At 45.6% G+C, this 14,712-nt stretch overlaps 1 protein-coding gene across 1 annotated transcript; it reads left to right on the top strand.

The window, feature by feature from the left end:
- The first annotated feature begins 2,011 nt into the window (after positions 1 to 2,011).
- Positions 2,012 to 11,869, top strand: LOC129708947 (protein pitchfork-like). Its single transcript, XM_055655024.1, has 6 exons — positions 2,012 to 2,045; positions 2,241 to 2,380; positions 4,595 to 4,687; positions 7,102 to 7,238; positions 8,399 to 8,516; positions 11,631 to 11,869. Exons 1-6 carry the CDS (start codon positions 2,027 to 2,029, stop codon positions 11,697 to 11,699), a joined length of 576 nt encoding a protein of 191 aa, XP_055510999.1. The 5' UTR covers positions 2,012 to 2,026; the 3' UTR covers positions 11,700 to 11,869.
- The last annotated feature ends 2,843 nt before the right edge of the window (positions 11,870 to 14,712 follow it).

The following is a 14,712-nucleotide window of genomic DNA, read 5'->3' as shown; positions in this document are numbered from 1 at the left end:
TTGTGTGTGTGGCACTCTGACAGGGTCAACATTTAATGGCCTCTGGTCAAAGCCATTTGGTGCAATTGAGTGGCGAGCATCCATTTGATCTAAACCATCCCGTGGTTTTAACGGGTTTTTCTGCAGATGAGCAGCCCACTTCAAAGAGCCACAATTCATGGTGTATGTTTTACCGACGTCCCTGCTCATGTCTTTTCATCGAAATCCATCAGTGGGATCCTCTGTTCCACTCATTTCAGTTTATCTGCAAACTGACTCTTACCTGATCTCCCGGTTGCCAAAGACCTTTACTCTCCTCTCCCTCCCTCCCTTCTTTCTCTCCTTCCCTCCCTCCCTTCTTTCTCTTCTTCCCTCCCTCCCTTCTTTCTCTTCTTCCCTCCCTTTTCTCCTTCCCTTCTTCCCTCCCTCCCTTCTCTCCTTCCTCCCTTCTCTCCTTCCTCCCTTCTCTCCCTCCCTCCCACACACACACACACACACAAACGGCCAAAGCGTAGGATGGGGCTGAAGCCCAACATTTAATGCCTGGACTGACTTTTCGCCGATGGTTATTGGTTTTCCGGAATCTAGTTAATTAAATAACTTTTTTTTCAGTCACTAAAACAAGTGATATTGTAACTATTTACTTTTCATAGGTGATCTACACATTTTGTTTGTTACTTGTAGGTTAACATGTGTGCAATTTTATATTAAAATGTAACTTAGATCTGTTTGGTCCATGAACTCGCAGGCACTTTTTAAGCGCACATTTTGATTACTTTCCATTCTACCATAGAGATATGAAGTCTATAATAGGCTTTATTTATATTTCTACGATTCTACAGACCTTGGCTGGGAACCTGGGGCTCACCAAAATTGTTCCCAATTGGGCCCCGCACCTCCTAAGGCCGGCCCTGCCTGTAAGGCCCGGCTACAGTCTATGTAGACCCACGGTGGCGCAGCAGTAGAGTTAAGGGCCTGTCCCACTTGGACGTTATTTGTGCGTCATTTCCGCGTCACACACGTGTCGTGACGCTCGCATGGCGCGCGGTGAGACGTGGAGGCGAAGGCAGTGACGCGCGGATTTTGGGATTCACAAAATCTTCGCACGACACCTGCGTGAAGCCCAAGTGAGACAGGCCCTTTATGGTGCCAGAGAACCAGGTTCGATCCTGACTATGGAGTTTCTCCGTCTGTACAGAGTTTGCACGTTCTCCCTGTGACCGCGTAGGTTTTCTCCAGGACCTCCGGTTTCCTCCCACACTCCAAAGGTTTGTACAGGTTTGCAGGTTAATTGGCTTAGTTAAGATTGTAAGATGTCCCTAGTGTGTGCAGGATAGTGCTAGTGTAGGGGTGATCGCTGGTCGGCGCGGACTCTGTGGGTCGAAGGGGCTGTTTCCGCACTGCATCTCTAAACTAAACTCAAGAGGAGTTCTAACCCAAAACATAATCTATCCATTCCCTGCACAGATTCTCGCCCTTAAATGCACCCCCACTGTTCTCTGTGGAAACAAGGAACTACAGATGCTGGGTTTATTAGGAAGGAGAAAAGGGAGGGAAGCATCTGTGGAGAACGTGGAGAGGTGACATTTCGGGTTGGGCCCCAATGTTCACTCCAAGAGAACAGGTTCCACATCTCGTGTCCTTTGGGTCAAGTTTCTGCTCAGGTACTGGCCAAGGTGAAACTCTCTCCTGCAACGCTGCCCGGGACCGCGTGGGCTTCCTCCGGGGGCTCCGGCTGCTGTAGACCCTGGAGACTCCCGGTTACCGGTGACCCGGGACCCCGCGGGGAGGGGAGGGGGGGGTGTAACACCTCATCTCCCCTGGCAACAGATTGAAACTATTCGTCTCCAGGGCAACAGGTTGTAACAACTCGTCTCCAGGGCAACAGGTTGTAACAACTCGTCTCCAGGGCAACAGGTTGTAACAACTCGTCTCCAGGGCAACAGGTTGTAACAACTCGTCTCCCTGGCAACAGGCTGTAACAACTCGTCTCCAGGGCAACAGGTTGTAACAACTCGTCTCCAGGGCAACAGGTTGTAACAGAGCGATGTCGGCGGCATGGAGCGGTGAGCGGGGAGGGAGGGAGGGAGCGCAGTGGGGGTGGGGGTGAGGGAGCGGGGAGGGAGGGAGCGCAGTGGGGTGGGGATGGGGGTGAGGGAGCGGGGAGCGCGGGTTGAGGGTGTGGGGGAGCGCGGGGCGGGTGAGTGAGTGAGCTCCGCTGCGCTACATTGAAGTGCTGTGATGTTTCCCTGTTCCACCAGCTTCACGGAATGCGCTGCCCCTGGACATACCCGAGCGAAAGCTGTTTCCACTCCACTGGGCGAACGACAGACTGGGGAACGAGTTCCCGCCCATCAGAGGAATCCCCAATTGCGGACCTGGTCGCTACGACACCTTTTCTGTACGGTTAAAGTGATTATTATTTATACTCAACAGTGACTTTAAAGACACTCACAGCATAGAAACAGGCCCTTCAGCCCACCATATGCACCAGGATGTTTGGTTTGGGAAAGCTCCATCCAAGGCCGCAAGAAATTGCAGCATATTGTGGACGCAGCCCAGACCATCACACAATACAACCTCCATTTCCATTGACTCAATTCATTGGCCCACTCTCCCATCAGGCGAAAGGTACAGAAGTGTGAAAACGCACACCTCCAGATCCAGGGACAGTTTCTTCCCAGCTGTTATTAGGCAACTGAACCATCCTACCACAACCAGAGAGCGGTCCTGAACCACATTGGAGACCCTCGGACTATCCTTGATCGGACTTTGCTGCCTTTACCTTGCACTAAACATTATTCCCTCATCATGTATCTTCTATACACTGTAAATGGGTCGATTGGAATCATGTATTGTCTTTCCGCTGACTGGATAGCACACAACAAAAGCTTTTCACTGTACCTCGGTACACGTGACAATAAACTAAACTGAGCTGAACTGAACCGAGTCCGCACCGACCCGCGATCACCCGTTCACACTAGTTCTATATTATCCCACTTTCCCATCAAGCCAAGTCAAGAGTGATTTAATGTCATATGTCCCAGATAGGACAATGAAATTCTTACTTGCTGCAGCACAACAGAATATATATCCACTCCCTACCCACTAGGGACATTTTACAGAAGCCAATTAACCTACAAGCCTGCAGGTCTTTGGAGTATCGGAGGAAACCCAGGCAGTCACAGGGAGAACGTACAAACTCCGTACAGACAGCAACCATAGTCAGGATCTATTGTCCTAGCCTTCATTAGATTTGTAGAAATAAAGAACTGCAAATGCTGGTTTACACCAAAGATAGACACAAAATGCTGGAGTAAGTCAGTGGGTCTGACAGCATAGAGTCATAGAGAGTGGCCCACACTGACAATGTCCCATCTACACTAGTCCCACCTGCCTGCATTTGGCCCATGACCCTCTAAACCTGGCCCATCGATTTACCTGTCTATTTTTTTCTTAAACGTTGCAATAGTCCTTCCCACAACTACCTGCTCTGGCAGCCTGCTCCATACATCCACCACGCTTTGTTACCCCTCAGTTTACTATTAAATCTCTGGAGACCAAACATCGTCTAGACGACCGTTTCGTTGGACACGTGTGCTCGGTCCACTGATGCTAACAGCATCTCCCAGTTGCCAAACATTTCAACACCCATTCCCACACGGACCTTTCTGTCCTGGGCCTCCTCCATTGCCAGAGAGAAGCTACAGGCAAATTGGAGGAACAGCACCTCGTATTTCACTTGGGCAGCTCACAATCCAACGGTATGAACATTGAATTATTTAATTTTAAGTAACTTCTACTAACACTCCTCTCCCCATCACCCTTCCTCCACGTTAGTGATTTAAACAGTTCCACAGTTCTCCACATTGTATTCCTCTTGAGATCACATCTTCCCTGGCCAACAATTGGCCTACCAGGGCACCTCCCTGCGTGTGGTCCCTGCATAGCCTCCAGCTCTTCACCCCAACCCCCTCCACCACCCTACTTTCAGTCTGTAGAAGGATCTCAACCCAAAACGTCACCCATCCTTTTTTGGCTGCCTGACCCCCTGTGTTACTCCAACAATTATAGTCATAGAGTGAGATAGTATGGAAACAGGCCCTTCGGCCCAACTTGCCCACACTGTCCCATCTACATTAGTCCCACCTGCCTGTACTTGGCCAATATCCCTACAAACAAACCTGTCCTATCCATGTACCTGTCTAACTGTTTCTTAAACGTTGGGATAGTCCCTGCCGCAACTACCTTCTCTGACAGCTTGTTCCATACACCCACCACCCTTTGTGTGAAAATGTTACCCCTCGGATTCCTATTTAATCATTTTCCCCATCATCTTGAATCTATGTCCTCTGGTCCTCGATTCCCCTCACTCTGGGCAAGAGACTCTGTGCATCTACACAATCTATTCCTCTCATGATTTTATACACCTCTGTAATATCACCCCTCATCCTCCTGCGCTCCAAGGAATGAGTCCCAGCCTACTCAACCTTTTCCCATAGCTCATACCCTCTAGTCCTGGCAACACTTTGTGCCTTTCATTAGATTGTATTGGGATTGGTCTGCTGTTCATTATGTTTCCAATTTTTCCATATTTCCACTTTTTATTTTATAGAGAAACAGTGTGTCGGCTAACCTTGGGAAGAAACCAGAGAGTAAAATGGGATACACTCTGGGAGCAAGAACATCGGTTCGATTCTCGTCTCAGGTAGACAATGAATTGGCTTGAAACAATTACTTATGTTTAGTGATAAACATTGTGTATTAAGGTTCTGTGGAGTGTTTTCAGTGGAACAGCAAATGTTTAGCAATTAAGCAGACAATAGTTCAGTTCAGAGATACAGCGTGGAAACAGGCCTGTCAGCCTACTGAGTCCACATCTACCTGTTCACACTCGTTCTATGTTATCCCACTTTCTCATCCACTCCCTACACATTAGGGGCAATTTACTGAGGGCCAATTAACCTACAAACTGCACATCTTTGAGATGTGGGCGTGTGTAATGTACTAATCTTCAACTCTTGGACTTCAGTGTGATTGTGTCTATGAATAGTAAGATTTTATATTGACCTGTATGCAAAGAGGAAATATCACTCTACCTAGGTATACGTGACAATGAAACTGGAGCACCCGGAGGAAACCCATACTGTCACCGGGAAAACGTGCAAACTCCACAAAGACAGCACCCGAGGTCAGCATCAAACTTGGGTCTCTGGAGCTGTGAGGCAGTAGCTCTACCAGCTGTGCCACCTTTTGTAAACAGAATTGGGGCTGCTGTTTTTTGTGGGCAGTTGGTTTGTGGAAGTTGTCAGTTTCAGTTTCAGTTCAGTTCAGTTTATTGTCACGTGTACCGAGGTACAGTGAAAAGCTTTTGTTGCGTGCTAACCAGTCTGCAGAAAGACAATACATGATTACAATCGAGGCATTAGTGTATAGATGATACATGATAAGGGAATAACGTTTAGTGCAAGGTAAAGCCAGCAAAGTACGATCAAGGATAGTCCGAGGTAGATAGTAGTTCAGCACTGCTCTCTAGTTGGTGAGAGGATGATTCAGTTGCCTGATAACAGCCAGGAAGAAACTGTCCCTGAATCTGGAGGTGTGCGTTTTCACACTTCTATACCTTTTGCCTGATGGGAGAGGGGAGAAGAGGGAATGGCCAGGATGCGACTGGTCCTTGATGATGCTGCTGGCCTTGCCGAGGCAGCGTGAGGTGTTGATCGAGTCGATGGAAGGGAGGTTGGTTTGTGTGAAGGTCTGGGCTGCTCCCACAATTCGCTGCAATTTCTTGCGGTCTTGGATGGAGCAGTTCCCAAACTAAACTGTGATGCATCCTGATAAAATGCTTTCCATGGTGCATCTGTAGAAGTTGGTGAGAGTTGTAGGGGACATGCCCAACTTCCTAAACATTCTAAGGAAATAGAGGCGTTGGTGTAATTTCTTGGTCATTGCTTCAATATGGGTGGTCCAGGAGAAGTTGTCGGTGAGATTGACGCCCAGGAATTTGTTTTCAACCATCTCTACTTTGGCACCATCAATGCAAACTGAGGTATGTGAACCGCTTCACTTCCTGAAGTCCATCACTGTCTCCTTTGTCTTGCTGACTGAGAGAAACGTTGTTGTCTCGACACCAGGACACAAGGTTCTCGATCTCCTTCCTGTGCTCTGGCTCATCATTAATTGATATCCGGCCCATATTGGTGGTGCCGTCTGTAAATTAGATTTGTACATGACTGCACCTTCGTGGGTGTACAAGGAGTAAAGAAGGGGGCTGAGAATTCATCCTCACGGAGTGTTGAGGATTATCATGGAGGATGATATGTCCCCTATCCTCATTGATTGTGGTTTGTTGCAGAGTGCTGACACCAAGTCCCACGAGTTTGATGATAAGCTTGGATGGTATAATGGTATTAAAGGCAGAGCTGTAGTCTATGAGTATGAGATGTGTACTGAACGCGATGCTGCATCTGCTCCAGAAATTCTGTTCCCACTGAACAAACCAAATATTGGAAGCGTAGGTAAATGATGTTTGATCATCATGGGTGACTGAAGAGCGTCCATCTATCCTGGTTCACCTGTGTAACGATATCTGTACAGTGGCGCAGTGGGTAGAGCCATTGCCTTGCAGAACGTTCTCCCTGTGGCTGCGTGGGTTTCCTCCCATGTCTCAAATATGTGCGGGTTTGTAGTTTAATTGGCCCTCTGCAAATTGCCCCTAGTGTAGGGAGTGGATGAGAAAGCGGGATAATATAGAACGGATGATTAATGGTCAGCTTGGTCGACTGAAGGACTCAGAAAAAGGGAGATCCTTGTCAGTTCCATTAACTCTGCAGATCATGGCTGACCTATGATCCAACCACACAGATCTATTTTTGTCCTGCCTCCAATACCAGTGGCTGACAAAACTACATCAGTGGAGACGCAAGGAATTGCAGTTGGTGAAACCTTGAGCTTGTGCTGGAGGAACTCAGCGGTTCAGACATCTGTGGAGGGAAAGGACAGGCGACGTTTCGGGTCAAGACCCTATATTAGTTACAGGTTTAAAATTGGCGTCAAATTTTACTCATTCACTGTCCTGATGTTTTGCAAACTATCCTTAGTGTGTTAATGTGTTTTTTGTAGAAGACTAGATCTCCCGGCCCCGCAATGTATCATAAACGGTTTGGAAGAGATCAGAGTTTCAAACCATCAAGTGCACCCTTTGGTTCCTCTTCTCAAAGGAGTAAACCGTTTCCGTCGACTAAACTTCGTTCAAAGCGGCCTCCAGTAATCTCTGTTCGCTTTTTCATCCGTCACGGCTCAACTGCTTCTTGCCTTTGTTCAACAATTCCTATGGGTACCCCCTTGTGAGAAAGCGATCGACCCAAAAAATCGATCTGACCAGCATTTTTGCCTCCAGTAATCGTTCTGATTTTTCCGGCCCCTTTGTTTTCTTCCTGCTTCATCAAACAGTCTGTGTTTTCCAGGGGCTGCCAGATTCACTTTGGTTGGGCTCACATTCCTACTACTTCTTCACTTCCTTTGTCCAACAATGCGATGCCTATCATGGGAACCCCTTTGTCTATGAGAATCAGTCTGACTAAAGAAGGGTCTGCGACCTAAAGCGTCCTTTTATTCTGAGCCTATTTCCTTCGCTCCATCGATGCTGAGTTTCTCCAGCATTTTTGTCTACCCTTGTCTGAGGTTATCCGTTGCCAGCCGTGATTTTTCCGGCCCCTTCACTCTTGCGGTTTTCTTTCCTGCTCCCTCCCTGCAAACAGTCTGAAGAATCGCCACCTATCCATGTTCTCCAGGGATGCTGCCTGACCTGCTGAGTTACTCCAGAATATGTAATTCTTTGGTAAACCAGCATCTCAGGCAATTCCATGTCTACTGGACTTTTTCAGAGATTCACACTCCAGTCAGGTCCCATGTTGCTCCTGCTCCGCCACTTACAACCCTTGCGATACTCTTCCTGAAGTCTATCATACTTCCTTTGTCTTTATGACGTTATTTTCTTCCTCCACAGCCGTCTATCCCGGCAATGAATTGCACGGAATGAGTCCCACCCCTAGTGACTAAAGACAATTCCTCCTCATCTGTGTAGATTCTAGCAAGCAGCCCTGTTTTGATTCTGAGTCTGATGGACCCCAGGAAGCTGGTCCTAGTGTGGAGTCCCAAGTCCCCCTCCACCACTAGTGGAAAGCTGTATCCACTCGTGTTCTATGGGCCTTTCATTAGACTCGGTAAGTTTCCATGAGGTCGGTAAGTTTCAATCTCCCTCACCCTTCTAAATGCCAGCGAGTAGGGACCCAGAACCGTCAAAACTTATTTGATCCTTTCCTATAAAAAATATATATATTACACTTGTTTTTAATTGATGTTGTACTTAGCCAACAAAATTAACCTGAAAATGATTTTTTTTCCCCCTTATTTGTAGTCCTGGCACGTATGACCCACTCACACCAAGAAACAGGCATGTTACTTGGCCAATGAAGTTTGATTCTCCAGACTGGAGTTTAGTCCCTGCTCCAAAAAAGCGTACGTTGCGGATCGAGGTATGCCTACTGAAGTTGGAATGTCCTTGGAGCTGAATTTGTCATCCGCTCCAAACACTGCTAGTTCAAAATATTATAATAGGTTGCTTATATCTTGCGTGGAAGTAGAAAAGGCTTCAACCCTTAAAATGGTGGACGCAAAGTGTTAGAGTAACTCAGTGGGTCTGGCAGCATCTCTTGAGAACATGGATAAGAGATATTTTGGGTCAGGGCCCTTCAACTGATTTGGACAAAGAAATTGTGATAATATTCAGAGCTTTCCTTTAGTTGATGAATGGGTGACTTGGCTAAAGGAGCTGAGTTTTTGGTTGGCAAATTTGCTGATGATACAGGGATAAATGGGTTACAAAGTTGTGATGATTCAACAAGCTTGCGAAGAGATACAGATAGTTTAAGTAGACATAAAACTGATATATACTGTTTGATGTAGGTCTGAGATTGAGTATAGAAGTTGGGAGGTCATGTTGCAGTTGTAAAAGACGTTGGTGAGAGCACATTTAGAATATTGTGTTCAGTTCTAGGTATCATGTTATAGGAAAGATGTTGTCAAGCAGAAAAGGGTACAGAGTAGATTTATGAGGATATTGCCAGGACAAGCTGGGTCTGAGCTAAAGGGAGAGGTTGAGTAGGCGGGGACTCTATTCATTGGAGCGCAGGAGGATGAGGGGTGATCTTATGGAGGTGTATAAAATCATGAGAGGAATAGATCGGGTAGATACAGCGTCTCTTGCCCAGAGTAGGTGAATCGAAGACCAGAGGATATAGATTTAAGGTGAAGGGGAAAAGATTTAATAGAAATCTGAGGGGTAACTTTTTTACACAAAAGGTGGTGGGTGTATGGAACAAGCTGTCAGAGAAGGTAGTTGAGGCTGGGACTATCCCAACGTTTACAAAACAGTTAGACAGGTACATGGATAGGACCGGTTTGGAGGGATATGTACCAAATGCAGGCAGGTGGGACTAGTATAGCTGGGACATGTTGGCTGGTGTTGGCAACCTGGGACGAAGGGGCTGTTTCCATGCTGTATAACTCCATGACTCTATCCACTTTCATAGAGAGAATGTTAAAACAAATTACTTAAATGGAATTAGACCTCATAATGTTCTGATAGAGATTTCAGGGTTCAAGACAGCAAACGCAGTTGGCATGCAGGTCCTGCAAGTGATTAGCCATAGAAGGCTAATGGACCGATGGACTTTATTTCAAAGGAAATGGATAATTATATGGAAGCTTGCTTTCATCCAGCCTCGAGAGGGGCTAGTGAGACTACACCAGGCACGTGCCGTCAGGATGGGCAAGGTAGCCACTGCCTACCCTGACTAAAATGATAAAATGATAATTATTAAATATAAATAATAATAGCACAGGAGAATTATGCCTACCGAAGAGATCGATCTCTTAGGTAGGCATAATTCTCCATGCCTTTCATCCGCAATACATGTAACACGCAAAGGTCTGTGCAGCTGACGTGCCATTGATGCTGCGTCAAGCTTTCAATGACAAGGGGAGCTGAAGGCAGCTGAAATTCTCCCTTTGTAGCACGGACTGCGCATGCGCAGCGCTAGTTTCTTGGGGGGTTTTTCAAACATGGATTGTCATTATCTTAAGAGTATCTTAAGAGACATAGAGAGAAGAATGGAGTTTGTGTACAAATAATATGGTAAGTAGACCTATATGTTTTTAAATACCGTATTTCCCGGCAATGAAGGTGCTATTTTTTACCCAAAAATAAGGCATGAAAATACACCTGCATCTTGGGGGCCAAAGGTTAGGTTGTTAACCAAGAAAGATAGACTTGGCTATCCCTCAGTACAGCAACATCAAGAACAATGTTGTTGCACTGAGGGATAGCCAAGTATATGCCTCATTGTTAGCAGCTGATGGGAAGCGGGTTTAAAAGGACAGCGCAGCTGGGGGGGGAAGAGTTCCTTTCACAGCGTGTGGGGAATCTGGCCGGGGGAAAGTTGTGGGGAGGACAGGAGCGTTGAGAAGGGCGTCGGGGATCATGCCAGCAACCAGTTTAAGAGCATGTCAGCGGGCGATGGATAACAGGACAGCGGGTGGTGGGGCTTACTCCATGTGTCAGTTCGAGTAACCTCAATAGGTCCCTTGTTGGCACTGACAAAGGAGTAAGCTCCACTGTCCTGTTATCCATCGCCCGCTGACCCGCTCCGCTCTATGATCGTTGCTCTTGAGCTGGTGCCCTCACTGTTCAGATGGAGAGTACTGCCAGAGGTTAGCGGGCTGGCAGAAGGCGCTGAGGTCCCGGCAGCCGCTCGCAGCCACCCAAGCTACTTCCCTCCCCGGCCACAATGTGGTGGCTCCGCGTTCGACCCCCTCCTTCTCAACGCTCCTGCCCTCCCCGCAACTTTACCCCTGGCTAGACTCCCCACATGCTTTGAAAGGACCTCTCCCCCCAATTGTTCCCTTGAACTATTATTGTCATTCATTAAGATCACAACTGATTCAACTTGTCCCAGTGTGCTCTCGTTTTTCCCACCATCTCTCCACCTGCCGTCACCCTCCACCCCCACCCATTCAGTAATTCAGAATGAAGGAGATTTGGAAGCCTTGGGCAAATTGAATTGTTCCTTTCTTTATTTTTATGGAGAGGAGAACAATCTGTGCATGTGCGGTTTAAGATTTTTTTAATAACCGACTGCCTAACCTGAGTAATTACTCACGGCACGTGCCTACACTACACCTTGAATCTGTGTGGAGTTCTGGTCACCGTAGATAAAGACGTGCAGAGTAAACATTTATTAGTTTGATTCTTCAGATGAAAGGGGTTGACAAGTAGAGTCATACAGCATGAAATCTCACTCTTTGGCCTAAGTCCCGTGCGAAGAAAGAATGTAAAAGTTGGGCCCATGCTCATTGGAGATTAGAGAGACTATTCTGTGAAAACACAAAGTTCTTAGTGGGATTGACAGAGTGAATGCTGAGAGGCCAATTCCCCTTGGGTTGCGGTATCCAGAAGTTTGGGCCTAATTTCAGAATAGACTCTTGACACTTCTTGACTTAAATGTAAAGGCATTACGAATTTTGTAGATCATATTAAAATTGATTTGATAGCAAGGATGGAAACTTTTGACTAAATGTTTTATTTTTAGCTTGCTAGTGACAAAGAATTTCGTAAGCACAGGAACAGAGTGGCATATTTCAGCTTGTACTACAACTGATAACATCAAAGACGGAATGGTCATGGAATATCATTCACTGCAGCATCATCGGAACCAACAATGGGTGAAAATAGTGATAATTAGACCATCTTTTATAATGCTGTCCACAACATACTCTGTAAATGTGTCAGTATAATGTCTTATTAAACAAAAGCAACTTTGTCAATTTATCTTTTGTAGTTAGCAAGTTGTGTGTTAATTGACAACTGCCTGTGCTTGGAGTGTTCTAATCAACACATATTTCAACCAACTCACTAAAACAGATTTGTATTGTTTGTAACTAAGCTGTGTGTTGGTCTCCCTAAATCTATGGATTACTAGACCAAGTGCAGACCCGTTGGGTCTGCTCCCCCAATGGTGTGATCCCCCAACCTAATATTCCACCATGCACCCGTCTCCTCCAACGGAACTGAAGCCGTTCCCAAATGTAAGATTCCAGCACTCCCCTGCCTCCCTCAGCAGTGGATTAAAAAAAAATTCCAATTGCACCTCCCCTGCTTGCTGCAGCAGTTCCAATTGCAATACCAATTGGCCCTCCCCCTCCTGTTGAAGCACTTGCTGTGATATCCCATTGAGGTGAAAAGTTCAGAGTGTTCCTGTCTTGCAACTTTGTTTTGAAGTGTGTTGGAAGCTGATAGGAAGGAGCAGCGAATCAAAAGGAAGAAAGGGAGCCGGCAGCCGGACGGACGGACGGCAGGCAGCAGCCACAGACTTTTATATAATAACTAGACCAAGTGCAGACCCGTTGGGTCTGCTCCCCCAATGGTGTGATTCCCCCAACCCAATATTCCACCATGCACCCGTCTCCTCCAATGGAACTGAAGCCGTTGCCAAATGTAAGTTTCCAGCACTCCCCTGCCTCCCTCAATTGCACCTTTCCTGCCTGCTGCAGCAGTGAAAAGTTCAGTGTTCCTGTCTTGCAACTTTGTTTCGAAGTGTGTTGGAAGCTGACAGGAAGGAGCAGCGAATCAAAAGGAAGAAAGGCAGCTGGCAGCCGGACGGCAGGCGGCAGCCGCAGACTTTTATATATATTCTAGACCAAGTGCAGACCCGTTGGGTCTGCTCCCCCAATGGTGTGATTCCCCCAACCCAATATTCCACCATGCACCCGTCTCCTCCAATGGAACTGAAGCCGTTGCCAAATGTAAGTTTCCAGCACTCCCCTGCCTCCCTCAATTGCACCTCCCCTGCCTGCTGGTGCAGTGAAAAGTTCAGTGTTCCTGTCTTGCAACTTTGTTTCGAAGTGTGTTGGAAGCTGAGGAAGGAGCAGCCATCAACGAATCAAAAGGCAGGAAGGGATCCGTACTGCAGGCGGACGGATTTGAGTTTTATATATAGATAGATAGATAGATAGATATATAGATAGATAGATAGATAGATATATAGATAGCTAGATAGATAGATAGATAGATAGATAGATAGATAGATAGATAGATAGATAGATAGATAGATAGATAGATAGATAGATAGATAGATAGATAGATAGATAGAGATGATGATGAACTGAAGTTCTTATAACTCTGTAGGTTGTTTTATGAACTTGCAGAGAAAAGATGTTTGTTCTTAAAGGGAACATGGGACATAATGATGGCAGAGGGCAATTCTGTGTCTATGGAGGTAGGCTGGGGGGGGGGGGATAGAGAACACAGATAGTCCATTCACAATTCTAAAGGCTTATTTAATCCTTGAGAACTTGATTTTTTAAGTTAATAAATTATAGGAACAGAATTAGGCCATTGGGCCCATTGAGTCCACTCCGCTATTCAATCATGGTTGATCTGTCTTTCCCTCTAAACCCCTTCTCCTGCCTGCTCTCCATAACTCCTGACACCCGTACTAATCAACAATCCGTCAATCTCTGCCTTACAAATACCCAATGACTGCCTCTACAGCCAGCTGTGGCAATGAATTCCATGGATTCACCACCCTCTAGCTCAAGATATGTTACCCCAATCATTAAGATAATATGGGGAGCCATTGTTCGTCTCCTATTTATGCTGGTGGGAAATCCCGTCTAAAAATCTGACCCAGTCTTTCCGGTAAGGCACCATGTAAGAGCATTGGAAATTGCAATTGACAGTGGGTTCACTTTAAAAAGGAATATAGAGAAAATTCAGAGAAGTGAATAAAAGTATCTGGAACTAGCTCAGAGATCAGTCATGTTCCCTGTTTGAGAACTGGATAGTTCTCTTTGCCCATCCCAATTTCTACCAACTTTATTGGGCAAAAGTGCAAACCATTGCTACTCTTGAGTCTCAGCTTCCTTCTGTTTAAACCATGATGGTTAATCTCCAGCAGGATATTCAGCACCAAGTTCTAATGCATTGTAAATCTCTAAATTTTGAAACCTGTTATCTTTCCATAGACCAGCTATCATGAGGCTTTTGGTTTGTGTAAGGCTAAAGGGCCTGTTTCCGTGCTGCACGACTCTGACCAGCTTTATTTCTCACTCGTAATCCAATCCAATTTCACCATTCCATCTTAATAAACATATTCCTGTTTGCTGACTTTTCACAAATATTGTAGAATACAATTTATGTAATTTTTCCTCATAAAATAACATTTTAGATGGTTCATCCCAGATTACAAGACCAATATTTCTCAGCAAACCGTTTGAAAAGTTCTTGCAATAGAATGTATAAACATACAATTGAGGAGTTGGCCAGTCCAAACCAGCTCAGACTTTAGACTAACTTTCAGTACCTTGCTGGATTTTTGTTAGGACTTGAAATGTTTCAATGTACTGTGGATGTGCTTGCATAACAGAAATATTGATAAGTACAAGAAACAAGATTTGTTTTCATGAATTCTTGTTATTTTTATGTAATAACATAAATCTTTTTACATGTATAAGAGAGGTGTACATATTAAATTGATATAACTATATTTCAATGAGATTCACAGAATTGCACTAATATAATAAATAACTGGGTCTGCAGGAAATACAGGTTTTGAAAAAATGGAGGGAAACAGTTTAACACACTAATATAATTTACTTTTTTCAAAATGACAG

This window comes from Leucoraja erinacea, chromosome 24, assembly GCF_028641065.1.
Source record: "Leucoraja erinacea ecotype New England chromosome 24, Leri_hhj_1, whole genome shotgun sequence".
NCBI lineage: Eukaryota > Metazoa > Chordata > Chondrichthyes > Rajiformes > Rajidae > Leucoraja > Leucoraja erinaceus.
Note: the sequence above shows the minus strand (reverse complement) of the source record. Positions and strands in the feature narration are given on the sequence as shown.